The sequence below is a fragment of the Agelaius tricolor genome, unplaced genomic scaffold (genome assembly GCF_023055355.1).
Source record: "Agelaius tricolor isolate 1412-34295 unplaced genomic scaffold, bAgeTri1.0.p SCAF_20, whole genome shotgun sequence".
NCBI classification, from domain to species: domain Eukaryota; kingdom Metazoa; phylum Chordata; class Aves; order Passeriformes; family Icteridae; genus Agelaius; species Agelaius tricolor.
This window is the reverse complement of record NW_027269280.1, coordinates 11,227,377-11,254,815: the sequence shown is the minus strand read 5'-3', so window position 1 is coordinate 11,254,815 and position 27,439 is coordinate 11,227,377. Positions and strand designations below refer to the sequence as shown.

Sequence of the window (27,439 nt, the reverse complement as noted above, 5' to 3'; positions counted from 1 at the left end):
CTGTCAGCTCCATAAAAGAACTATTCATTGAACATTAAAAATATCCACCTTCTAGCTCACCTACACTTGTCCTAAAAATTTACTGACTTTTACTTACAGACTAGGAGAACCTATGTGCACCTGTGCTAAGAGAACAAGCAATGATTAGTTTTGTGCTTCAGAAGAAACCTTTGAGAAGTGGTAAGCTAACCCACAAATACACATTTTCTGCACATCAGGAGTCAAACTTTTTGGGCAAAAATTTCCCCACAAACTCTTATTAACTGCTTGGGAGAATAACAGGTTTCTGTTTCCCACTTAGTTACTGCAGATGACTCATGTGACAGCTGGGCTACCTGACTGCTCCAAGTTTTTGGGAGTCAGGAGTGAAAGCCAGAGGGAACACGCCATCTAGTGCAGTGTCAGCCTTCCCCACCGTCCGTCCGTCCTTCCTTCCTCACTGTCCTTCCTCACTGTCCTTCCTTCCTTCCTTCCTTCCCCACTGTCCTTCCTTCCTTCCTTCCTTCCCCACTGTCCTTCCTTCCTTCCTTCCTTCCCCACTGTCCTTCCTTCCTTCCTTCCTTCCCCACTGTCCTTCCTTCCTTCCTTCCTTCCCCACTGTCCTTCCTTCCTTCCCCACTGTCCTTCCCCACTGTCCTTCCTTCCTTCCTTCCTTCCCCACTGTCCGTCCGTCCGTCCACCCGTCCGTCCTTCCTTCCTTCCCCACCGTCCTTCCTTCCTTCCTTCCTTCCTTCCTTCCTTCCTTCCCCACTGTCCTTCCTTCCTTCCCCACTGTCCTTCCTTCCTTCCTTCCCTCCCTCCCTCCCTCCCTCCCTCCTTCCTTCCTTCCCCACTGCCTGTTTCAGCTCAGCACAGCATGGAGGATATAAAACACTGATTATTTTAGTATTTCTTATTTTTACATACAACAGAATCATAGAATATCCTCAGTTGGAAGGGATCTATCAGGATTATCGAGTCACAATGCTGGCCCTGCACAGGTCACCCCAACAATCTCACCCTGTGCCTGAGAGCATTGTCCAAACCCTCCTTGGGCTCTGGCAGGCCTGGGGCCATCCTGGGGATCCTGTTCCAGTGCCCAACCACCTCTGGTGGAGAACCTTTTCCTGGTATCCGACCTAAACTTCCCCTGACTTAGCTCCAGCCATTTCCTCAAGTCCTGTCACCAGTCCCAGAGCAGGGACCAAAGCCCACGGTGAGGTCACTCCTCAGTGTCTGAACAAACCAGGTGCCCTCAGCTGCTCCTCCCTGGGTTTCCCCTCCAAGCCCTTGAAGCACTGTGCTTAAAACTCCTCATCCCAGCAGTGAGGAGCTCAGCTGCAGTGACTGCAGCTCTCAGCACATCTGGCTGCATGTCAGGAACATCCTGTGTGCTTTTCATCAATGCAATTTGCATCCTGCTGCACCATCAAAGAGATCCCTGTTTCTGCAGGCAGACATATTTACAGCTCAAATGTGACAGTTCAATACCCAGATTAATGTGAAAAATGTTCCACTGGAGGTTCCTTGTGCCTCTTCTTGGTGTTTGAAAAGCCCACAGTGAAGCATGCTTGGAGTGTTTCCCATTTCTATTTGTTGTTTATTTCTATTACTATTTGTGTTGATTGATCATTACATGGAATGAACACTCAGCACCTCATCTATGAGACATCTTTCTCCTAAGTGTAAAGTCTGTCTTTAGTAAAATTTTTAAGTTATAATTTTCCCTTTTGTATGTAGAAGTCTATTTTTAAATGCTGTATGTACTACCTCAAAGTCCCAGATTTTTCACTATGTCCTATGTTGCCAGTACTTAGAGACTACCACGAAAAAACTCCTGTAAGAGGTTTAACCATGAACCCAAAATCAACAGAGTTTTCAAGTTGTCAGAAAAAAGCAGTTTTTAAAGTTTATGGAATTCCTCGTGTGCCATCCTCTCTTACTGCCACTAGATGCCACTCTCCTTCCAGCACAGAACTAACACAACAGCTTGCTCCATCCTAAGGATCACGTCAGGACATTGGCTGGTCCACATGAATTCTCCAAGATCAATGAATAACAAAGACTTTTGCAGTTTTTCTTGAGAATTTTTCCCCTGGCAGAGGTTTTCCTGCCCGAATTTTCACCAGTCAAAATTAAATATCTGACAGCTGGTTTGTACTCACAAAGCAGAAGCATCTAAAAATCAGAGCTGCCTTGTGATGAGGTATTGCTAGGCAGAAACCCAAATATCCACTTGACTACAGTGCTGCTTCCTGCCTGAGTGTATTTCAGTTAATGGGAAAAAAAAACAAACAAGTAGAAAACTGTTCAACCTTTTTGAGTCTTTGCTCCAAAATTATTGTCTTTTTGCACAGAAACGGAAAAAAAATTCAGAATAAACAGTTAAAATTGTTTTGTAAAGAGAAGCAGTGACTGCCTTTCAAGATAAAGAAGGGTTGCTTAGGGAAACAACACTCACAGCCATGTCTGAAGATACTGAGCTTGAATAAGCAATTTACCTTGCTTAAGACACCAACTTTTCTTGATAGCAGAGCAATTAAAAGCCCTTTCTATGAATATTTCCCTTGTTGTTAGAAGGAATCATGCTTTGGTTTTTTTGCTATCTTGTTTCATCTCTGAATAACATGGAAGACTAACAGATATGTAAATCCTCTAAGCAGCACTGTGCAAATACAGCTTGCCAGGGTAGAGTTGCCCGTGTTCTTAATTAGATGGAGGCTAATTGCAGAATTCCAGCCCGTGGTAGGAATGTCTGAGCAGGTCTCCAAGATCAGAGAGGGAACTAAGGCACAGAGAGCTAGACAGGTACACAGTAAACATGGTTTCTACCACGTGTTTTCTACTTTGAAGAACAACTTGAAAACAGTATTAGCAGATTTCATTTTTGTTCTCTAGTCATAGGTTTTATTCCCACACCAGCTACTAAGTGGGTCTGGAAAAGCTAAGCCAACTTGATTTTTTTCTTCCCCCAGTGTGTAAGGACTCTGCAAAACCTACTCTGACTTGAATTCAGACATACAAACGACAAGGAAAAATATTTTCAATATTACAGTGTTCTACTTGAGCTTTCCTTAAATAATCCTTTCTCTCAAGAGAAATGCATATCACTTACTCTCCAAATCAGATATGATGAGGTTGTCATGAAGCTTCACAGCACGGTGCTGCTCTACTTCATCCTCCAGCTCAAAGATGGTTTCTTTCATGTCACTCCTCTCAGTCTCTTTTTCCTCCAGTTCTGTCCGAAGCTTTTCTAGAGTCACATTGAGATCCTCAATTTGTTTCTTGGCTTCTTCTTGGAACACTCTGTATTCATCTTCAACCTAAAGAAGAATAAATCTCAGTTGCATATTAAACACACTTTCTGTAACTACCACACTTAAAATTTCTTTCTGCAACCAGACAAATACAGGAGAAATAAAAGTCTTTGCCTATACATTGTTCTAGTATAACTCTTCTCCTGGGCCAAAGTTAAACTTTTTGAAATTCCCAGGCTGGATAAATGAGCATTCCCAGCTACTCTCAGAGCACTGCCCTGCATACAAGTGAAGCAACACCACCATTGTACCAAGGTGTACTGAGGTTTCATGAGCAGCTGATCCAATTTAACATCCAGCTGCCATGGAAAAGGGACAGGGTGGAGGGGAAATGTTAAAACTCTTTACCCTTCCTTTCTCTTGCCAAAAGAGAAAAAACCTGGTCTCTTGTGCATCAATTCTGGTGCTTGCTGGACCTGTGTGATGAGTGATTTCCTTAAGCAAGTGTGACATTTGTGTGTGAGGTGTGTTAGTGAGTTGAAGCAGTTCTCAGAGGAGTCTGTCAAACTATTATTTTGAAAAAAAAAACAAAACGGGGAAGGGAAGAAGTGGTTGACTTCTCTCATTCAGGAGCAGGGGAAGCAGCTTTTTTATCCTGCCTCACAAAAGTGTAACATAAGTAATAGGCTGGGATCAGTGGCACAGGAACATTAACCCAACAGGTTAAAAAATAAATTTATTTTTATATATATATATAAAAAATAGGGTGTCAGAAAAACAAGAGAAAAGAGAAAATAGGTTGTGGTTTAGGGTGGGCAATGCTGGCAGGCACCAAGTTTAACAGACAAAATACCCTGCTCTTAAGTCATCTGCTTCAGTGGTTTTTATTTTAATAGCACTCTCCAACGTATAATTATTAAAATCACCTTAGTATGGTTTTCAGCCCAAATTAAGGTTGATTCTAACAGGCTAGTGATCATGACTAACGTGTTGTTTTGCAGCTAATATACAGTTCACAAATTAAATTTGGTATAAACTGTCTCTTCAGGAAGATATACCTTTAAATGCACATGTAAAGTTATTAAATAAATTGTGTGATTCTTGCTATTATATTAAATTATGGTAAATACTTTTACCAGACATAGCTACTGCATAAATTAGAAATACTTGGGTCAAAACAGAACTGGGAATAAACATTTTGATCCGAAGCCTAATCAGCACATAAAGTCTTGCAGAAGGTGTGCAAGTTAAGCACTAAATGAGTACAGGATCTTAAATACTGTTTAAGTTTGGATGCTGAAATAGGTTGTGGAGTTTAAATATTTTTAAAAGTAACACAACAATCACCCTGTAGCTCAATGTATCCATATAATTTCCTCAAATGCTGACATCATTTTCATAACAAAAGTCAAGAGAAAGTAATCAGTCCTAACACTACTGCAATCCAATGAAGCTCATAATTAATCTTTTACTTCTGAAAGAACTGCAGAGGCCAGCAGGCCATTGTGTACACGGTGTGTTAGGTGCAATGGTATTTGAAGCCCTACCTTAGCAAGGGCATCTTGCAATCGATTGGCATCGTTGCGGGTGTGTGCCAGCTCCTCCTGCAGACCACTGGCCAAGCTCTCTGCTTTTTCCTTATCCAGCCTGACACTCTCCAGCAGGTCTTGTATATCTGATTTATCTCCAGAGTTGTGTATGGAATATAACTCAGCCACTCTCTGCTTTTCGTGCTCCAGCTGAGCTTTCAGCCTGTTCATCTCAATCTGGTCACTGGCTACTGTGGCTTTGTACTCCTCTAAGGTAGATGCCAGAGCTGTTTTGCTCTTCTGCTCTGACTCAATGATCCGTTCCATGTGGTGATTCCTTTCTTTTAATGCCCCTATCATCTCTTGGGCCTCCTTGTTGTCTTGTTCTGCCATCTTCAAAGTGTTGCTCAAGTGCTGCTGAACGCCCAGCAGCTGCTCCCGCTCGAAGCGCGCGTTCTCCGCCAGCTCCATGTAGCGCTGCTCCAGCTCCATGTAGCGCCCGCTCTTCATGTCTTCATCAATCACGTAGGAAATGTGGTGCTCATCCAAAAGGGACCGGAAATACTCGATCTGACGGCTGAAGTGCTCCAGTTTGTCACTCTGCTGGCACAAAGACTCCATCAGGATTACCTTCTCCTCTCCGAGTCTTTCATTCTCGCTGTTCAGCTCTTGCGTTATTTGTTGCAGATCTGCAAGCTCTTGAAGCGTGGCCTGGAGCTCCTCAGCTGTACTGTGTTGATTCTCTTCCATCTGATGTATCCGTTCTGTCAGACAGGCTACAGACACTTCACTTGCATTGCCACTGCTTCCCTTCCTAGACCTTTCTATACTTGGTACTCCTTCAGATTCTGAAGATGATGGAGCATCTAAGGCATCATCGCTCGATGTCAGTGGCTGATAAACTTCACTGCACTCACTGTCTAAATTATCCATGGAATTACTGTGTTGGTTGTCCATGAGAGTGTTTTCATCCTGACTTAACAAGTCTTCCATCGACCCAGGAGCAGAACCTTCCACTGAAGATGTCAGAGTGCCCCCACCATCGCTGTGGTTGCCAGCTGTAATCTCTGGACTCAAAGACTGATAGCCAAAGAGCTTTTCAGAGTTGTCCAGCCTTTGTTCCAAAGAAAAGCCCAAAGCATTTAGTCTGTCTTTTAACATTCGATTCTCATTCTTCAGCTGGTTGAGCTCTTCTCTGATGGCAGTGTTTTGTTCCTGTAACTGGAGCAGTGTAGACTCTACATCAGTTGGCTGATGGACAACAATGGCTTCTTTCTCTTCAGACTTTTCATCCCCCTCAAGATGATCCTCGTTGAGTCCCAGCTGAGCACGCATGTCCCTCAATTCATTTCTCAGATGCAAGATCTCCACATCTTTTGTTTTCGCTAGCGTCAGAAGATCGTTCACCTTTGCTTCCAGCGCAGCTCTGTCGCTGATCTGATTGTCTGACTTGGACTTGCTCATGCGGACGTCGGAGTCGGGGTTGGTGCGGCTGCGGGAGCGCTTGGCCAGCCCCGCGTCGCCGGGGCCCTGCCCTGCCAGAGGCAGCTTCTTGCTCTGGCTCAGACGGGAACGCTCCCGGATCCTCTCTCTGGAAGAGCTGGACTCTTTATTTCCAGAGGAAGCGCTACGTTTAGCTGTGGAACTTGTACCTGTGTGTTTGTTGAAAGTTAGGAACATGAATTTAAAATACTGTATCTGTCACAGCAGGCTGTGTGCTTTGTATCAGCAACACAGTGGCTGATTTTCTGAAGCACACTGTTAAATACATTTCATAGAAAATATTGGAAGTAAGTATTAACCCAACATTCAGTGTTTTCTGTATTTTCATCTCACTGCATAAAAATAAAGATAGATCATTACTCCTTTATTTCCAGATGGTTTACAGCTTTGCAAGCATTACTGAATGCAAAACACAGCAATGGAAGGCAAGACCTATTTCAATCCATATCAATAACACACTAAATGATTTCATTTTTCTCAACAGCTTCCCTACTTTATTTCTGTAAAGCAATACAAAACATCCAAAATGTTCATTGTAACAATTCACCTTCGAGATTTAGTGCTTGTGTCATGGATTTTTAAACAGACAATTTTAGAAAAATCTATGATTTTCTAAATTAATTATATTATTTCATCTTATACAATAGTTGCATAGTCAGTACTGAAAAAAACTAAAAGGAACACCCTCCAAAAAAGCAATTACATTATTAAAAACAGGAAAATAGTTTAGAAGATGTGTTATTTGATCATGGTGTTACTGAGCACCTCAGTAAGCAGCCTGGATCCTCAATACATTAAAAGAAAATAAAAAGCCCCCCAACCTCCACCTTTAAGAATCAATATATCCATTTACCTGCAATAGTTTTGGGTTTGTTTTCTAGAGTGTTCATGGTTGTCCCTGGAGCTGAAGGTGCTGTTGATACACAAGAGTTCTTCTTGGCCTTGACACCGTTGGTCATTGTCACTCCGCCGCCACCAGCCATCCCTGCTAAGAGGTCATCATTACTCTTAGTCTGAAAGAAAGGGAAGAAGCAGCTTTAAAACAGCTGGCCCAGAAGTCTGCACAGCCAACATTTCTACTGCTACAGATTCCTTCAGTTCAAAAAGTACATTTTTGACAAGTCATGTGTCTATGCAAGAATGCTGAAAGGTGTAAGTGTGCTGCACTGTGCAGAGTCAGTAAATGAAATGGAACTTTAACTCCTCACATATGAGTGAGCACTGAAACTTCTCTCTGTCCCCAAAAATTCTTAATCTTTCAGTACCAGGGAGAAAAATTTAAAAAAAAAAAAAAATCACTTAAAGCAGAGTAAAACATCACAGTGTAAAACTTCTCAATTTTGACTGGAAGGTTGCTTATGCATAAAAATGAAGGCAATTCTTAGATAATTAAACCACCAAATACCAGGAAGTTAGTACAATATCCTTCAATTGAATATGATCAAATATTTTCTGGTGGACAAATTCACAACAAAAAGCTCAAATCAAAGGAGAACAAAAATCAATCCAACATTAGCAAAATACAATTTCTAGCTCAAAATACTGAGCTACAGACCACTAGAAACTAGAACAGAGGCAGGGGAAAAGCCACTCTCACCATATACCCTTGCCTTGCTTTCAAGCTCTTTTCTAGGGAATTTTAAGAGATGGGGTATTTGTTTGATAGACTTTTTGTCTAACCTCATATGATTGTTCCTGAAACTACTGTTAGCCACAAAAGCTGCCTGGAATGTGACAAGGCAGCAAGCACAGGATTCCCTACAACCAGACTCCCAAACAGAGTATACATCTTTCAGAATAAAGCAAAGTGTAGAAATACTAAACTCTTAAGCATTAATTGGCAGGCTTTATACTCTTTAAAATACAGTTTTTCAAATGCTGAAAATCAAAATGTGCTCAACATTTTTCCCATTATATGAGAAAAAAAAATTAAAAGGAAACAGCTGTGCTAGCAGCATTCCTTGAGCAACTGTATTATTCAGCTGGATAACACATTGGAACTCTCCTCCAACATCCCAGCTCAAAGGTACTGCTTAGGAGTTAACCAGTTGCTTTCCATCATGTCTGCAAGTCTGTAACTCCCACACACATCTGTGTTAAAAACTACACTGCAGACGTTACAATTCTATACATTTAGAATAAAGGTACATTTGCTTAATTTAAAAAATAGCTGCATGTTCTCTACAGTCTCTTTTTGCAAATGTCAATTCCAGAACAGCTAGGAACACTGATCACAGCACTGTGGAAAGAGCATGGATGGGATCTGTGCCATGTACAAAGAGCAGCTACAAAACAAAAGGGAGCTTTGGGAGGAGAACATATTTGCTCTGCATGAATTGATAGAAATATAGAAAATTTACAGCTAGAAAAACTGTTAGTAAGGGTAAAATCCTCTAGAACAAGCATGTTTTTATTGAATCATCTCAGAAATAGTGTAGCCTTCTGAGAAGGTTTATCAAAGGCTGGAAGAAAACACCTCACTCCAAGGATCCAGTCTGATGTGTATCTAAAGCTGGCTTTTCTGCTATGGAAATGCCATTGTTGTCTGCTGTGCAAACAAAGCTCTTCCAAGGGCTCCTTCCTCCCAGGAGTCAGAGCAGCTCCTTGATCTGCCATGTCACACAGCCATGCAGACAGGCCCAGGCAATGGAAATAGAAATATGAAACAAAAGCCATAAATCCCACCCAGCTCGTGTGGGGAGGATGGGCACAAACTATTATAACATAATAATAATAATAATAATAATAATAATAATAATAATAATAAATAACATTTTTGAGCACAAACCACTGGTGTACAACAATGCTGGTTTACCTGTGATCTGATTAGATTTTGTACCTAATTGAAACCCATTTTGTGGGCATGGGGGCACAGGGGGAGGGAAACAAGCCAGTGCAACTATTGCCTAAACCAAGATAGCACAAAAAGGCACAGAACAGTGATTTTCTGCTTTGCTGCTGGATCTGCCCACCCTCCTGCAAACGTGATGGTTCAAACAGACTAGGAGCTGTCAGCATCTTTACCCTGCTGAAAGATTGGGGAAATTAGATTAAGATTTCAGATACTTAGAGTACAAGTACTTGTTATCAAGCCAAATAGGTCAAGATGTGACTCAGCTTGAAGAAAACTAAGAAAAATACACACGTTCAGACATTACTCATCTGCAGTCCTTGCTGAAGAAAGGAATTTAAGACAGCCATTCTTCTTCTGACTTACCCATAAACTATTTCTGGTCTAGGTTGGAAGGCACTGCCTCCTCTGCAGCCAATTAGTAAACAGTTTCTCAAAGCTGTAACATTATACTCTTGGCAAAGAAAACTATTTAGCAAAGCTTTGGAAAAATTACAAACCAGCAGCTCTCTTCTTAATGTTCCACAATGGCAACCATTCAGGACCTTTAAAATCAAAGTATTTTCGTAGCATATCTTTTTAATTGAAGTAAAAGCAATGGTGCATATTTATTAAACAACTTTTCCCATTGACTAAGAACTGTGCCATCCTGCTTAGCATAAAAACTCCTCCATTAAAATATGAAAAATTAGAAAATCTCATCATTAGAAATGCTCATCCAGACCTATTTTGTTTTTCTGTATAAAAAACCACTTTATAATTATACAATTCATATTCTGTTTTCCTCTCACCACTTTCTTTCAGTGCAACGAAACTGGAATAATGACCTATACAATTCATTTCATCTTAGTTTCTCAACAGGTATATCCTATTTACTGCATCTCATTCAAATCCCTTTATATATATATAATTATTCCTACCTAAGGTTTTCTTTGATGGTTGTTGTTGCTGTATTTGAGTTTTTCAAACATCAAACTTCACAACAATCTGTAATTAAGTTACTGCATTTTGCAAACAGAATAGAAGCCTAGACACATGAATACTGAAAACACACTCTAATTTTTAATATTCAAATATTGGTCTCCAAGTCCTGCCTTTTCAGGGACACTGGATTTTGCAATTTGTCTGAAGTACAGCTGCTGTCTAATTGCAGCTGGGAATGCTAGCAGGATCACAGCTCATTAGCTGAAGAAGTCAAAAAATAATGATCTTAAAAATAAGAATACATTATTTGTAGAGTTTTTTTTTTTTTGACAGATTAAAAGTGGCTGGCAGTTAAACTTCTGTAGCAATGAAGTGTGTGGGTGCTGAACATTTACCCAAGTGCTGGGCCAATTGGGAGACAAAAACTGCAGAGAAGGAACTGACCAAGGGCATGGGGAAACAGACCCTGGGACAGGCTCAGCTCTGCTGAAGGGTGGGTCCCACAGCTTCTTCCTGTGCTCATGGTCCATACATTCTGAAAACTCCACAAGAATGGACAAATGGATGGAACAATGCAGGTAAAGAAGCCCACCCAAAGCTGAATGCTGGCCTATAGTTATATCATGAAGGGGAGGCTATAATTACAAAATAATGTTCTGTTTTGCAACATTATTACTGACTGAACCAAGATTGTTGTAGTACTGTATTTCTAATCTTTAATAGGAGCCTTGCACTCAATATCCACCTCAAAGGACTGAATAAATTAGTAAGCATTGCAATTAAGTTATTTAATGCCAGCTTTTTTTTTGTAAAAGAATATTAAATTTTAATTTAATAACACACACCAATTCATCAACTCTAAGAGAATATCCTACAGCCTCTATGAGGAAAACAATATGCCAAATGTTTCATCAACAATATGAAATATAAAATCATATTTAAAAAGTATTTTTTAAAAAGCAACTTCTATTGATACTTCTTTCAAGCCAGAAATTCTGTGATTTGTCAGTACCAGTAAATAAAAAGCCCCACAAACAACTAACTTTGTTACAGAAGTACAGAACACTCAAAGAAGATTCATCACTATCATTAAGTCACACAATTGGCACAACAGCACCACAACAACTAAAAGACATCCAAGTGCATGAGTAAGCCTGGTTGAACACAAACCTGAGATAAGCCTCAGTAATCAAAAGAAAATTCTCATTGTGCCTCCAACTCATAAATTGTCATGAATTCCAATCCCACACCAAAACACAGCCAGAAGTGTTACTAATATAAGTAAAACTGTGAAAGCATACTGGGTCAAATCTGTTCAGAGTTACATCACCCTCCTCCTTTATCTCCCTCAGAGGAATGACATAAGAAACTTGATAAGTAAACTACAAAGGGCTTTAGTTGCTTTGACAGGTTTCTAGAAATAGAAAGAATGTAGTGTCAACAAGCATCAAAAGATTATTTAAAGCTAAGAAAACTGCAAGATGCATTGGGTGATGGAAGAAAGGAGGGGCACTGGGAGAAAAGCTCCCTGAAACTTGGCTTGCAAGTTCATCAGCAAAAGCATTGACTGTTCTTCCATAGAGGAAAAGGAAGAAGAGAAAGGGAACACACCTCTGACTTCAGTAACCCTGCAGGGCTCTTACAGAGAGACCTCAACTCTTACACTCAATTTTGGATTGTTATTTGCCATTTACCCAAATGGCCTTTGTGGCTCCCTGTGTGTGAGTGACAGAGGTTCAGCCCCTGGCTCTGTGTCTGTTCCAGGGCAGCAGCAGCACAGCACTGCACCCTGGGCTGCAGGGAGCAGCAGGAGCTGCATCCAGCCACGGCTCCAGCTCCATGCCAGGAAAAGGAGCACAGCAGGCAGGCTCATGCCATCCACCCAGCCCAGATGTGGTTGCTCCCAGGTGCAAACTCCACAGCAGCACAGCTCAGTGTGTCTGACTGTTTGTTGGAAGCCATTTGCTCCTCCATACACTGCCCTGTTTTCCTACTGTAAGAGAAAACCTCTACCTTTGAACTTGTTCAGGAGCAAGAATCAACTTGTGAAAATTCAGCTCAAGCAGTACTTGAGCACAAAGCAAAGGCCAAAACAGCCAGAAGAACTCAGCTGCACTGACCCAACACAGATCACTGATATAAAGAAGTTCTCATGTTGGATACTTCATTAGCTCTTTTTTCAGAATTAGCAAATAACTCCTATCAAATTCTATTAGTCACTGACACCATCCAAGCATAACACCAAACAAATAACATTGGTCAGAGCACAGCTTCCACTGCTCCAAGCAGCCAAGCCCTGCACAGCACCCTGCTCCCCATCTCCTGCTGCAGAATGCAAGTTCAGCATGAATGACACACCAGATCCTGTCACCCTGCCCAGCACTCTGTAACTCCCCAGATTCCCTCCAGCTACCCATGCAACCTCCACTATAAGCTGCATTAAAGAAAAGCCTGGAAATGCTACCTTTTCTAAAGCTTTATTAAAAAAAAAATACAAATAATCAGAATGTTCTACTGGTTATTACCTTCAAAAGAGATGCTGATGTCCCAGTTTTGGAGAGTTTTGTTACTGCAGACACTGAGGAGCCGTTTTCTGGTTTGGCTTTTTCACTTGTTTGAGCTTTATTTACTCCAGGCACTTTGGGCACTGAGCCAACACTCCTGCTTGCTTTCTTCATTCTGGGCTGTCTGTTTATGATGCATTTACAAACAAATCTACAAGCAGAAAGAAAGAGACTTGAAACATAAAATACAGATGAAAAGCAATGTCTTTTTTTATAATGTTCTATTTAAGACCAGACATCCAGAAGAGCAGCAAAGACCACAAATTAGAGCCAAACAAAATGCATGTGACTGACCAATGGTTTTTGCCTCTTTTTAAAAGGGATTTTTTGCTAAGGACTAAGCTCCACACCAAATAATAATAATTTCTTTTTTTAAGTTCTCGTTCCACAAATGGCATTGAACTGAGGATATTTTATAAGTGACCCATGTAGCTGAGCTCACTCATTAGCCAGCAAAAGAAAGGCTTAGTAGGGAGCAATGTCCTTTATTTCTGACTGTGGGAAGGAAAACACTGTGGGAGTATTCAGGCAACAGCTTAACTACCAACAACACTGGATCTGAGAGAAGATTACCACCAGTTCAGTGAAACAGCAGTGGTGGAGAAAAACTGACTTACAAAAAACCCAAAGAAGTTGAAAAATTCAGATTGCCTCCAACCAGTTATTAAAAATCCCAATAACAAACACATGGAACTTTACAAATGTAACACGAGTGGTGTGATTCTGAGCATTATCTGCAGGAAGGAGCCAGAAGCAGCTCCCTGTGTGCCATGGCTGCAGTGCAGAGGACACTCCTGCAGCCTGGCCCTGCTGTCCCTGTCAGCAGAGAACTGCCAGCACTGCCATTCCACCCACAAGCACTGATGAAAGCCCAGAACACAAAGCTGCCTTTATCCAAACCAGGAGCAGCCACAGCAGAAAACTGCAGCTATTACAACAACAGCAGCTGACTCCAAGGAAGCACAGACTGACAGGAGCACAGCCACAGGAATAACTTGAAGCATGGGCTACCAGAAAGACCAGACACAGCAGGATCTTCTCCTCCTGCAAGAGGGAGAGCTGGCAGCTGTTCTCCTCATCTCCCCTGAGTCAGATGTCATGGGATGGAAGATTAAAAGGACAACATCCCCACTCCACTTGCAGGCTGAGGGATTCCAGGTGGAAGTGAGTGGTCAGGTTTATGTGAGCCCAGTATCTCACAGCTGACTGGATACATGAAACACGTTCTGTCATTTCCATCTCTTAAAAACTGAAGCATTTCAAAGGCACAAAAAGCAGACTGATGACTGTGTGCATGAGACATTTGACAAACAACACAGTGGTCAGAAGTACTAAATAATCTCAGGTAACAAAATTAACACCGTACCCTCACACACACTCCTTCCTTCTGAGCAGCACCTCAGCTGCACACAAGTATATTTCAATTCTGACTTGGATCAAAGTCAGTAAAACTGCAGCAGTTTTGCCTCCTCAGATCCCCAAGTACTGTTAACAGAAGCAACAGGAAGCTTCATCTTAAAACACTGGGAATATTTGTTTATAGCTTCCAGATTCCTTTTAGTTCTGAAAGCAGCCATGAACAGACACAGAAAACTTTGTTTGCTGTTGCAGTTTCATCATCACAATGTCAAAAATGCACCAGTCCTGCCTACAAGTAATCAGAACACTTTCACAGAAGACTAAATAACCCAGAGATAATTTGAAATGAGAGACTCCTTAGAAAACCAAAACCCAAACCAGAAAAGCCCCATGAAGGTAATATGCTTGTTATATACACGGAATATGGAGTGGTACAACTGCCTACTAGATCCAGAAGCAGATGGTAACACTGGTTACCATCTAAGTTGCCACACTTCTATTTCTTGCCTTTTTCATGTTTATGAGTCACTTACTTGTGCCTTTGGTCTTATTCAACTGAAAACTACAAAATACTAAAGAGGACAGAGTTCTTTAGTAGAACTGGCATCTTTACTATTGAGTGGTTATTTCTGATGTTTTACAGACAATAATAAATTGCCCATAGCACACTTGAAATGGATTTTCAGAGCACTCTTTGTAGCGAAGCTGACTGCATTTAAAAAATTATCCCAAAGAAAACCTACACACCTGGATAAATGCAGTCAGTCAGAACCATCCCTTTCTGACAGCTCACAGGTGAGAAGGCCAGAGCTCCCAGGAGGGCTGGGGTGTAGAGAGCTTTTTGGATAATTGGTTAGCTGAGAAAGGACATTTCTATGTGATACCAATGGATAAGGATAGGGGAAACAAGCTGGGAACTGAGCAACCAGTGCCCAATTACTGACAAAGGTCACAGTGACCTTCCCTGAAACGGGAAGACGGGGGAGAAAATTGCTTGCCAGAAAATGTAGTTATCTTAGGTAGAAAAGTTAGAAGAATGCAAACATAGAAGCAAAATAATTGTTAGAAGATAGAAGTAGGTGTGGTTGATTTAAGTATGCTTTAACCAATAATGAGCTCAGCTTTTGCAATATGTATAAGCTTCATTAACACCAATATAAATATGGGTGAGCTTTCAATAAACTTTGGGATTTGCTGTTCACGCATATGGTGTGTCGCATTTCTCCCGCCGTTCACGACACGGGCACTGTGATGTGACTGTGGTACATTTGGGCAAAGCCTGCCAACCCTGCCTGGCAATGAAGATAAAGCAGGGCCCTGGCTGGCATGGAGACACCCAGCACTGGCTGCCTGCAGTGCACATTGCCCACGCTGCAGAGCACATTCATCAGCCCTGACACACCTTGCCAAGCCAGACACTGCACACACGAGCTCTGCATGCACAGTAAACACAGCTGGAGCTGTTTGTCACAGCAAGGAGGAGTAACACAACCCACTGGATGGAGGGCCTCAAAGAGATGCAGGCTAACATTACCTTGTACAGAACAAATAATTTTTACTGGAATCAAGGTATCTCAGGGGGGCAGCAGCGACAAGACTCTGTGAACTCAAATGTTTCACTGTCACTACAGGACACGAAACAACATGAGCACACACACTGCTGCTCTCAAGGTGGAGGAAAGGGAAGTTTATTTTCTGATTCTAACATTTATAGTTTTCTAAAAGAGACAGTGCATTGGAGGGTGAAAGTGCCACCTCTGCAATGACACTGGACAACTTAACAGTCTATCAAATTTCTCTTCTTCTATAAAAGAATGTAAAACAATAAATTATTTACACAAAGTGTGTGAGAAAGTTTGCTACAAAAATGTAAACATCAGAAGGCTTAAAAAATCTTAAAAAAATCAAAGCAACATTTCACATCCATGAGAAGTGTTCCTGAAAACATGCCACAGTGTTTGCTGCAAGAACAGCGACTGCAAAGCAGTGATGGAAGCAAGCAAAACTCAGCAATGTCAGCTAAGTATGATCCTCATGTTTCATCACAGCATTACTTTAAAATATCCAGAAATTTGACACTCAAGACCAGTATTTTTGATTCACTGAAACTCAAAGTTAGAGCCACATTTCCAGAAAGAAAAGATTTAAAGATACACAGAAGGCTTAGAGACCACTGTTCCTGTTTTAATTACAGAGAAACAAAGCCTTAGTAGTTACTTTCCTAATGAAAGAAGTTTACATCATTAGAGTTTAAAAACTGAGAAAAATATACAAATGGGTCACACAAAATAAGAACAAGATATCAATTAGCATTACAGGTTCTAAAAGCAGCTGCTTACTAAGAGTCCTAAAGTCAATTTATGGCCTCTCTGTGCCAATTTCTCCCCTCCTGCCTTCTCCAGGAAGGAAAAAGAAGATGGGGTTTCAGCACTGAAAACAGAAGACATCAATATTGTGTGACTGGAAGTAGAAAAAGCCCTGCTTCACCCAGTATGGCAGATAAAAACTACTTGTGTGCTTCTGAAGAACAAAACCACATTCCGTAGGAAGAAACAGTATTAAGAATCAGCAATAATCTTGTTTCTGACCAACAAGAAAATCTAGCAAGAAATTTAAAATAAGAAATAAAACACTCTCCAACCAAAGGAAGCTTTCTGAAGAGTAACATACAGCACTGACAATTCAAACAAGAACGAAAATATTATTTCACTATTGTTTTAAAAAGAAAATATTGCATATAAAACTGTATTTTATCTTTTGCCCTAGGGAGAAAGAAAGAATTACTGAAGACTTCCTTTCCCTTTATACACACTTCCTCCTCCTCAAAAATAAAAAAAAAAAGAAGGAAAAAAAGCCGCTACTAAAGAAAATAAGAAAATACTCATCAACAGGCAGAAGATATCACTGGAAAACATTTGATTAATGATAGCACAAACAGTATCAATTAATCAAAATGGAAACAAGCCAAAACAACGAGAATATCAGATAGAAGGATGCATTCCTGAAGGGAACTGTAAGTGCTCCTCTAACCTGTATCCTTTGCTGGGTGCCTCTCTCTCCACAGCACACATAGTCCAGCACACAGCACAGCTCGCTCAGGAGGGCTCTCCCTGCTCTGCTCAGGCCTGGCAAACCACTCCTGGCCTTTAGAGCAGCTGCAAACACAACTGCATAAATAATAATTTCCAACTGCTTTGCCCAATAGCATGGCTCTGCTGCTGACTGTAAACTGATATGATACATGCAGCCAGCCAGCATGCAATGCTCTCAGCATTACCCTGCAGAGCCCTGAGCGGGGCAGGGAGGGGATGATTCCTCACCGTGATTATTTTAATCTCATCCATTATTTAAGATACTTGTTTATGCTAATGTTGTTGTCACAAAAGTGAAGAGTAGTAGTTACAGGAGTACAGAATATAGTTTCCTGTGCCTGGAAGACAATAGGGGGTTGAGCAACAAAAGTATTTTTGAGAGGCATTAAGCAAGGCTATCTACTTTCTACTCTACTACTAAAGTAGTAGTACTACTAGAGTAGAAAGTAAGCTTACTACTAGAGTAGAAAGTAAGCAAGGCTATCTACTATCTACTCTACTACTAAAAATCATGAATTATTAAGAAAATTATTAATCTTAAAACTATTTTTAAGAGAAAAAAAAAAGAAGCAAGCAATCTCTCAAATCCGAGGCTACTGAGCACTTTTGGAAAATCAAATACCCAAGTTACAGAAGAAATTGCATCTAAGAGCAATAAGAGTCAGTGCACTTTCACTCTGTATTTGTGCAAGTTCTTTGGTTTTGATATATTTAGGCTGACAACTTTGCCCAAATAATTAGGGAATGACGTTTTCAGGTCACTTATACAGTTCCAAAAGGCAGAAAAGCAAAGAGATTATAAACTGCAGCCTCATCAACCCTCTGTAAAACACAGATAGAGAACTTTCCCAAGTCTCTGCAGACAAGACAGCACAGACACCATTCCATATCTGGAATATGAAATAAGCTATCTAGAAAGAGACACAGCTCTCTGGATCTATAACTTTCAGCCTGCAAGCTGCACAAGCACTCTACAAGGTCTCTTGCTCAGTAATTCCAAAAACATGATATATAAACCACTGGATTCCAGCAGCCCAGAGCAAATAGTGCATTTCTTTTATTGCTTAAGATCAAGACATCAGTTGTAGTGACTTGCAAGTTTGCTGATGCTAGTGGGTAATTTAAGATACCAAGGACACCAGGAGAGCCCATGGAATCACAAAAACCCTTCTGAGACTAAGTGGACAATAAAAACAGCAAACAAAATTAAATATAGGTAAACACAAACACATCTATCTCTCGGAGGAGAGCAACCTCAGCTTCAAATATAAAAGTGCTCTCAGTGTATCATTACTGCTCAGCAAAACTCCAGCATTCTGATTCACAGCTTCATTAAACTATCAGTGCAGTGTGTGAAATAGGAAAAGAAAAAAAGCAAAGCAATTCCAAAAAGTATTAAAGAAAGGAATAGAGAATGGACCATAAAACACAAATATCACACTCAACAAATCAATTTTTTGCCCATCTACCCACACTTTAATTGCTATGTGCAGTTCTTCTCTCAACCTCAAAAAAAAAAAACTCTTACAGATCTTAAAATGATTGAGCAAGGGGCAAAAATAAGATCAAAGATATATAATAGCTCCCATGAGATATCTCACAGGGATCATGACAAAAGCCTATCAAATCTGGAATGGCATCAAGAAGGCAGACTGGGAGTGGCTGTTAAACATCTCTTCCAGTAAAAAACTAAAACTAAAGACCAGCAAATTAATTTGGAGCCAGATTCTAAACTTAAAAAAACGTGAGCTGTATGTTTAAAGTATATTGTGTGAGGAGATGGGGAGACTGGCCATGCACCAGGCACAGACATTTCCTAATGGCTGTTAAACATGTGAGCACAAAGGGCTCAGAACCCCCTGAGCCAGCACTAATGCCAAGGTGGGAGAGCAGTCGGGGTAGGAGGGAAGGGTTGGGGCTCTTTCCTAAGGCATCTGCCCCCAGCTGTGGGCTGGAGCTCCAGGTGGGCTGGTCCCTGTGCCTGCAGTGCCTGTGCTGCCAGGAGAACACAACTGTGTGTGCACTGCACTGCACCACAGATGGGGCACACGGGGCTGCACTCCTGCAGCAATGCCTTCTGGAGACAAAAGACCTTTCCATTCATTTCTGTCTTCAAAATTCTGAAGAGCCTTTACAGTTTTCCATTTCAAGTTGTGGAATTACAAAAATAGGAATTCTGCATTTCAGTTATGCTATCCATCCACTGTTTTCAAGCTGCATTTGCTATTGCTACTTCTCTTTCAAACAGAAGGGAGGAAAGACCAGAGCTTTGGGCAAGAATTGGCTGTTGCACACCTCAATTTCTCTACTCCTTCTTTGGAGAAAACTTCAGAGCTGTAGCTGCTGCAAGCAATGTGTAACCGTTGCAATACTTAACATTCCAGACAAGTGACAGGAACATTTACAGAACTCCTGAACTCACAAACTGTGCTCTAAAGGCCTTTTCATAACAAAATTAAATTATGTAGCCTTGTTTTCAAGCTCCTATTTCAAACGACTGCTATTTCAAACCACTGCCAAGGAAAGAAAAAACAACTGTTCATCAACTAGCATGGAGAAACTGTTCAACAGGGAAGGGCAACACTGCCCATGACTTGGTCTCAGCAGGAGCTTTTACACTGACTGCAGCTTCAGAAGACTTTTTTAATTAAAACTTTGAAAAACAGAATAACAGAGCAGGTAAATCCATACCTAACTGGTATCTATCGTTAAACTGATTACAAAGCATTCTATGTCAGCCCATGAACTACAGCTGCTCACAGTCCAGATAAAACACCATCCACATCGGTATGAAGTAGGGTTTGTTTCATTGGTGTTGAAAATACAGGTAATTTGGTTACATTGTCATTTTTCACCCCTTTTGGTGAATTTCACAGTTGCATCCAAATGTTAAGCCACACACTAAGAGATGAGGGAGTATATACTTATTTCCTGGGTGGCAATTGCACTTCTATGTCAGATTTTACATGCTTGAGCAAACAGCAGACACGTCAACCTTCCCTGTAAAGCCCTTGGGTTAGTATTCTGATAAAACAGAGCTAACTCCTACAGTGACACTTGTTTTCCAGGAAAATAAAAAAATTAACACACAAATTTTCCCAGCCAAAAGACTGGCCAGCTTTAAGCATAAACCCCAGTAATCTAAAAAGTGATACTTGATCAGTTAAATCCATTAATTGGAAGTGCTCTTACCTGTTATTCCAAGCATGGTCTAAAGTAAGTGTTACTCTAAAAATGAACCACCTTCCAGTTACAAAGGTGTATTTAGTGTCCTATAACCTTAAGCATATACTGTATTCCTCACACAACAACCAAAGTCTACTGGTAGAATGCTTGCAGTGTTAACTGCTGGGATTCCTACAGCCACGAGTCCTACTGACAAACACAGCCATGGAAATTCCCCTGGCACTGCCTGGCAGTACTTCCAAAAGCAGCCCTGTCCATTTTCAAACCAGAGGAGTTGGTAGAACAGCACAACAAAAGCTGTAGGACCAACACTACAGCTTCCCTCCCAGTCAAACTGACTGGCTCAGCACACAACATTTCACTGCCACGTTCTCTCTCTGCCTCGAGCAGGTGACCAGTGGTGACCTCCTCCCTTTGGCCCACTCTAAATGTTCCCAGCTGAACTCAGGTATCAACAACTGCAGCAAAGGCTGCTGCATGAAGTTCCCAGGGAGGAGCAAGGCAGCAGCAGCCAGTGCCCATCACAGCAAGGGGACAGAGAAAGGACGTGCAAAAAGCCATTTCAGAGGCAGAGCAGTGGCTCCCAGCACACGTGTGTGACAGGTAAAACCTGTAAGAGAAGTGATTAACTTTGACTGGGTCTCATGCTCATCCAAAACACTCCACCAGATCTTCAGTTCATGCAAAATCCAAACACTCCCAGTCCTGATACCAGGATGGTTATGGTGGTAGATCTGTTCTTACCAGCAGCTGATTAATGCTCAGCTTGAGGACTTTCTATTGCCTGAACATCTGGAACTGAGAGGTGACTGAGTGCTCACCGTGTCCACTTCACCCCCAAGCTGGTCTGACAACATTCTTGAAGGCATTGCAACAAAAAAGTCCCAGAGAACAGAAAAAGCAATAAAGAGATGCATCACCTGAGGAGCTTCCCAGGCCCTAGGTGCTTACAGCTCTGGGATTCCCCAGCCCAGAAGGCCCATCCTGGTCTCAGATGCACCAAGCAAATGGCCTGGATGGGAATGGCTTATGCAGAACCCAATCTTGCTAAGGCTGGGGGAGGGAAGTGCCTGCTGGGGATTGCTTAAGTAGTCATGAAAATAACTTAATTGTACCTTGCCACCTAAAGAGGCAGTCCCACCCCTGCTCGGTCCTCTCCCTTCTCTCCATTCTAGAGATCACAGCTCATTTTTGATGAGTTGGTCTTTCAGACAGATCAGGACTGATGTGACTCACCTTGTAATTGCTAGGTCCTATGCAAAGGAAGCAGCGGGACTGGGAACAAGAAGGAAGTCTCCTCCTTCCAGAGATGGTGTAGCCCCAAATTTGTTTTCATTCAGTTTCGGGCTATTGGCCTCTCACAGCAGCCCTGCTTTAAATGAACCTATTACTGCCCCCCCAAGCCACCAACACTTTCCAAGCCACACTCTGCCAGGGCACGGATGAACAGTGTTATTTTTATGCTATCACCATGTCACAAAACAGGGCACAGAGGGGTCTGAAGCCTGGCTAGCTACAGATTTCAATCCTGTGCAGTGGCCTGCATCTTTCCTCGCCTCCAAGACCTGTCAACAGCACACTCATTACACAGTTGAAAGGCTTCAGGCTTGGCAGACAGAGCCACATGCAAATCCTTCCTAAATACCCTGGTATCACTAAGGGAGGAGCAGTTACTGGCCCCAGTGTGGAAGCTCAAGGACATACATTTGAGTCATATGGAAGAAAAGTCCTTGTGACAGGATGGAGAGGCTCCCATCTATTGGTAATTTTTTACTTCCCCAGGGAAAAAGGGTAAGACTATTTCTCTTCCAAATTTTATTCCAAGCCTTCCAGAAAAGGGTGAATCAGCAGGCAGTTCATGGAGCTGCTGTTCCCTGGCACAGTTTGGGTGCTGGAACAATGCAGGATTCTACATGGGACAAAGCCTGGGAAAGCACTAAAGCCCAGTACAGCATCCCTAGCTGATACAGCTGCTGATGTGCTGATAGCCTCATGCAATGCCAAGTGCACTTTCCACTGTGAAACACTTTCAAGGTATTTCTTTCAAAAGCTCCTGGATCTCCAGGCTTCCTGGCAAACCTTTGATGTGTGACTGAAGGCCTCAGAATAATTTTTCCTCCAGCAAAATGCAGTCTTTCTATTAAAGAAGGCTGTACTGAAGTTTTTTTCTTTTCCTTCAAGCATGCTTTATATTACAACACTAATGTCCATAACTGATAGACTTTATTTTCTTCTGTAGATAGACCCTACTTATTTCTTACAGGTGTGTATATCAGAAAGATTTTGAGAAAACTGTCAATAAGTTTTTCTAACAAGATTTTGTATGATTTCACATATTCAACACAGCAAATGTAGTTCTGAATATGAAACAAAGCAGACTGAAATTTCATCTGCACACTTTAATCTACACCCTTTAAAATGTCTTTACTATTTTCCTGAGTTTTCACAAACAGAATTCACATTGTTTACAGCAATATCTATCCTAGCAAACCATCAAAACCTTTGGAGAACAGCACGATGGCACCTTTAAACTCTTCCAAAGTCACAGGCACACCCATGCTGCAGGCTGAGGAAACCTTCTCCTGTAGTTTTGTGGAATTACAAAAATAGGAATTCAGCATTTCAGTTATGCTATGCATCCACTGTTTCAAGCTGCATTTGCTATTGCTACTTCTCTTTCAAACAGAAGGGAGGAAAGACCAGAGCTTTGGGCAAGAATTGGCTGTTGCACACCTCAATTTCTAGAAAGAAAAGCAACATGATGTCACAAAGTTTTCATTTTAACATGCTAATTCTTTATGACCTCAGCATAGTTCAATCCAATGATATTGCCACATTCAAGGATGCATCTCATATTAACAATCCTAAATCAAGAATAATTTGTTGACAACAACTACCAACAACTGTATGTATTTAAGAAGTTCATCATTTCCAAAAGAGACATTCATTGTCCATCTCATGTAAGCAAGTGCAGATACAAAGCAGCTTTGCACCATTCTGTCACTGAAGGAAAGAAAGTTCTTTTTTTTTGTCACAGAAAGAAATAAAAACAAAACTAAAACTTCAAGTGTACACAGTTACTCAGATTTGTGGAAGGAATCATGCCTATAAAAGTAGCTTTAGTTTTCCTTTTCTCTTCCAGAAAAGTCTATATTCCTTCAGGGACTTGAAGGAAATATTTGCCATTAACCATTTAAAGTGCTGGTCACTTGTTAGGGAAGAGCAAATTGAAACAGGCAAGACCATTGTCTGAAAAGACACTGCACAACAGATGCTACTTTAAATGCACACCCATTATCAACCCTCAATGTCATTTATTTTGTTAAATAAAAGAAAATTTTAGCTCAGTATAATCCAGCAACTCAGGACAAAGAGAAAAAAAATTAAAAATCCTACGGCTAAAGAGAGAAAGTCAAACTTTAGCAGATCATTTTTATAAACTTGCCCATGTCACTTAAGAGCTGTCCATACAAAGACAGCCAACATTCTAGCAGTGAAATAAATACATTGAAGTATTTCAATGCTGGAATACTCTCCAGCACCAACCCTCCCACAGCAAGGAAATTCTGCAGCCAAAGCTTCAAGAAGGCTCCATCTGCCAAAACCACTGCGTGCTTTTAATTAAGAACATCCACAGAAATGCTTTAAGAAGAACACAGAAAGTTTCAGGGAGCATTAAGAATGCCAGCACCCTGGCCATGCTTGCCACCCACCTCCCCAAAGGCAGATCCCACAGGAAGTCCTCACTCACTGCATGTACCTGTGCAGAGCATGTGCCCCACACTGGCCCAATGACCAAAGTCAAGGAAATGCTTTTAGCATCCAAAATATACAAATACTTCCAGACTGATGTCATCAAATACATCACTCAGTACTTCAACTCTACCTTAACTCTTTTTTACTATAATTTAGATACTCCATGTTAGGTGCTCAGTTTATTTTCCTGAATAAAACTGCATATCTAACAATTAGTTGCAGCCATTCATCCATCACCTTGGCTCCGTTCTGGCACACAGTGATGGAAAATAAAATTCACACAAGATTTACCTTTCAAAAATGTCAACCCAAGTTTTGAAGTAAGTAAAAACTTGTTATTTACTCTTCTGAAATTTTGCTTTAGTGGCTTGATAAACATTTCATATGCAACAAGTGACTTGTTCTAATTTTTAATTTTTTTTGGTACTGAAGCCTTGTGGATTGAAACCCTTCATAAAGTCTCCATTCACCTAACTCCAGAATTTATCCTTGTATTATTCTTCCCTGCAATCTGGGAAGCTACTGGTTCTGCCACTGATTTACAACACAGTGTCAGTTCTTTGCAAAACTGAAGTACCCCAAGAAGATGAAGATCAAAAGTCTGGATGTTTGATGAAGATCAAAAGTTGTAGTGCCTTGTAGGTGTAGGAGAGTAAAATCTTTCCCAAAGAAAATCATGCACATATGTGTGAAAACTCTACTAATGAATTATTTATGTTTAAAGATAGAATCCTGTGATTAGTTCCAGGCTGCACTAGTGCTAAGTGCTCCAAATGGTGGCTCCTCTGATCATTTCAGTTGGAATAAGCTCAAAAGAAACAAGTAATAGGTTCCTTGTAACTAGTCATGTAAGGCTACCATTATGTACATAAATCAGCTTCCAACATTGCTCTTTCTCCCTTTTTCAGTATAAAAACCAAAAATAAGACTAAATGGGGTGATTTTTTAAGGCAGGAAGTACAAGCCATTTCTCATGCTGTTTTCCCAATGAGCAATAGTGATTCAGTCCCATTAATAGCATTACACTCTGCTAGGACTGGGTCCTTGTTGGCAAGACAGGCTCCAACACCACAAGGTCCAAAAAGAGCTTCTGAATCACATTAGTGAAAAATCTCCTAAGGAGTTTCCATAGCCTCCACCTACTGAAAATCTATTTTCCTCTTTCACACCACTAGTAAAGCAAAATGGCACAAATTTGACTGCAAAATGTTACTTCTAAGTACATATCTATCAATACATAAAATGTTGACTGTACATCAGATTTATTTCGTACAATTAAATCTTTGCAGCATAAAAACATCCATCCCAACACGTGCTTAGACAGAAACTTCTAAAACTCAAGAAGTTTTAGCCCTGGCATTTGCCACCTTTAAATGATGTGCGGGTATGGCTCAGGAAAATGCCAGGTGGCCCAAGCAAGCCATGCCAGTGCCCATGCTGGCAATGATGTGGCCAAGCACGTGCCAGACCTCAGCCCAACAGCCAAGCTGTCTTTGATTTGCTGCTATGGACACACTCTCCATCGAGGGAAACCTTAGCTCCAGGTTCATCCTGATGCAGAAGACACCTTTGGCAGAGGCCTGGAAGGCCACAGAGATCACACCAGCCCAGAGCACAAAGGGAAATGAAAAATACCCTGGAGCTGGAAATCACAATAGAAGGTAACAGTCCATGACACCTGGAAATCCTTGCACAGAGGTTTTCCCACTGTGAATGTGCCATCATCATCAGACTTTAATATAACAAACCCTCAAACAATCAGAGAGAAGACAGATCTTTACTGATGATCACACTAAAACACATGTCAACAATTAGCTCGAGCAGATAAAATAACTGGGAAAACGTGGGCTGCATTATCTAACTAGATGGTATTTTATTTGACAGGAATAGAAAAGTATGTTAAAAATATTTGAGAGGTTTTATTCCCAATTATGTATCATATGCAAAAAAGAAATGTATCTTCAGCCATACAAAAACGTGTGAGAAATCAAGGGGGTTTTTTTCTTACTTCACCTAATTTACCAGCCTGGAATCTGGTTTTTCCATTAGCTGAAAGTGAAGTGGCAGGGTTACAAGAAACATGAGACTACTCCCGTCTCAGTTTCCCAGTTTTAATCTCAGACTATTTACAATGACCTTCTCTTTTCAATTTTGTTAGCAACTACCTAACAACACTCAACCAAGCTGGAGACAGAGAAGAAACTGCTTCTCTTCTTCTGAGCTACTACAGCCCTACACTGTGATCCACAGTGTTAAAAGCAGCCAGTGGCTTTAATTTGCCTATCTTTGAGCAGCCAAAGTCCACACCATTAATGAAGCAGGAAGCAGCTCCAGAAGGTTTATGTTTGCTCTAGGGGTGAGCAGAGCTTGCACAGACGATGCCCTTCAACAGAACCCACGGCTCCTCAGAGCTTTTTTCCCCCAGCAGAACCACTTACATGACACATTTTCTGCTCCAAGAGAACTGTGTTCTTCAGATCCCAGCACAGACGGACACTTCATGCGATCACAGATGGTGTTGTGGAGAGAAGGATGCAGTTTGCTGAGCATCAGCACAGCACTGCATTATTTTTCCCTCTAAAGACACAGCGTACAGAACCCTCAGAGCAGGCTGGTGACCGGATTCGGCCCACCTACATCCCTAGGAATACCAGGTCATGACAGACTTGGAAGCTAAAATAGTGATGAGGCACAGGATGGCAGACAGCAGGCACAAAACGGGAACTTAGAGGTTCCTTCAGCTCTAAAAAGGCAGAAAAGCCGCGCTCCGGAGAAGCATGAGACCAGAATCCAGACAAAGGTGCTCCCGAACACACCAAACCCAGCTGGAAAGCTGCGGAACGCGGGCACTCCGCGTTTCTCCTCAGGGAGCTCCACACGCACCCACCATCCCTCTCACAGGCAGCAGCGTGAAGCGAACGATTCCACCGCGGGATGCAACGCGGGCCAACCTGCGCCTCTCCGCCAGCCGGGACCGGCGGCCGCTCCGCTCGCTCCGCGCCAGCCCCGCGGGGTCCCCGCACCGCGGCTGACAGCGAGGACGCGGCAGGCCGGCCGGAGGGTGCCGCGGGCGGCCCCTGAGGCGCGGGGTACCCGAGGCGGGCGCGGGGCGGTGTCACCGCCGCGGGTGACAGCGCGGCCCCTAAGGGGGAGGCGGTGAGGAGGGGCCGAGCCCGGGGCTTCCCGCGGCCGCGAGGCGGGACACAGGCCCTGCCGGAGCCTGCGCGGCCGCGGGCGACCCCCCGGCGGACGGACGGGCGGGCGGGGGTCGGGGCCGGGCTGTGCCCGCCGGCGCTCGGCGCTTACCGGGGCAGCCGCCGCCTCCTTCCCGCTGTTCCGCAGCCCCGGCTCCGGGGGCGCCGCGCGGGCCGGGCCGGCGGGAGCGGGGGGGGCGCGGAGGGGCGCGCGCACGGCAGGGACCCCTCCGCCCGCCTCCGCC

At 42.2% G+C, this 27,439-nt stretch overlaps 1 protein-coding gene across 2 annotated transcripts in view; it reads right to left on the bottom strand.

Moving 5' to 3' along the window:
* The window catches only part of SPECC1L (sperm antigen with calponin homology and coiled-coil domains 1 like), a 66,505-nt gene extending 39,066 nt beyond the window's left edge, over nt 1-27,439 (bottom strand). Inside the window, exons 1-5 of one of the 2 annotated variants that reach the window (XM_071445609.1) lie at nt 27,307-27,439; nt 12,569-12,758; nt 7,122-7,281; nt 4,784-6,417; nt 3,095-3,302 (exon numbers count right to left, since the gene is read on the bottom strand). In XM_071445609.1, the coding sequence (XP_071301710.1) occupies nt 3,095-3,302; nt 4,784-6,417; nt 7,122-7,281; nt 12,569-12,721 (2,155 nt within the window). In that variant the 5' untranslated portion in view covers nt 12,722-12,758; nt 27,307-27,439. Of the gene's footprint in view, nt 1-3,094; nt 3,303-4,783; nt 6,418-7,121; nt 7,282-12,568; nt 12,759-26,951; nt 27,092-27,306 lie in introns of those variants that run through there. The other variant, XM_071445610.1, reaches the window with a different exon arrangement.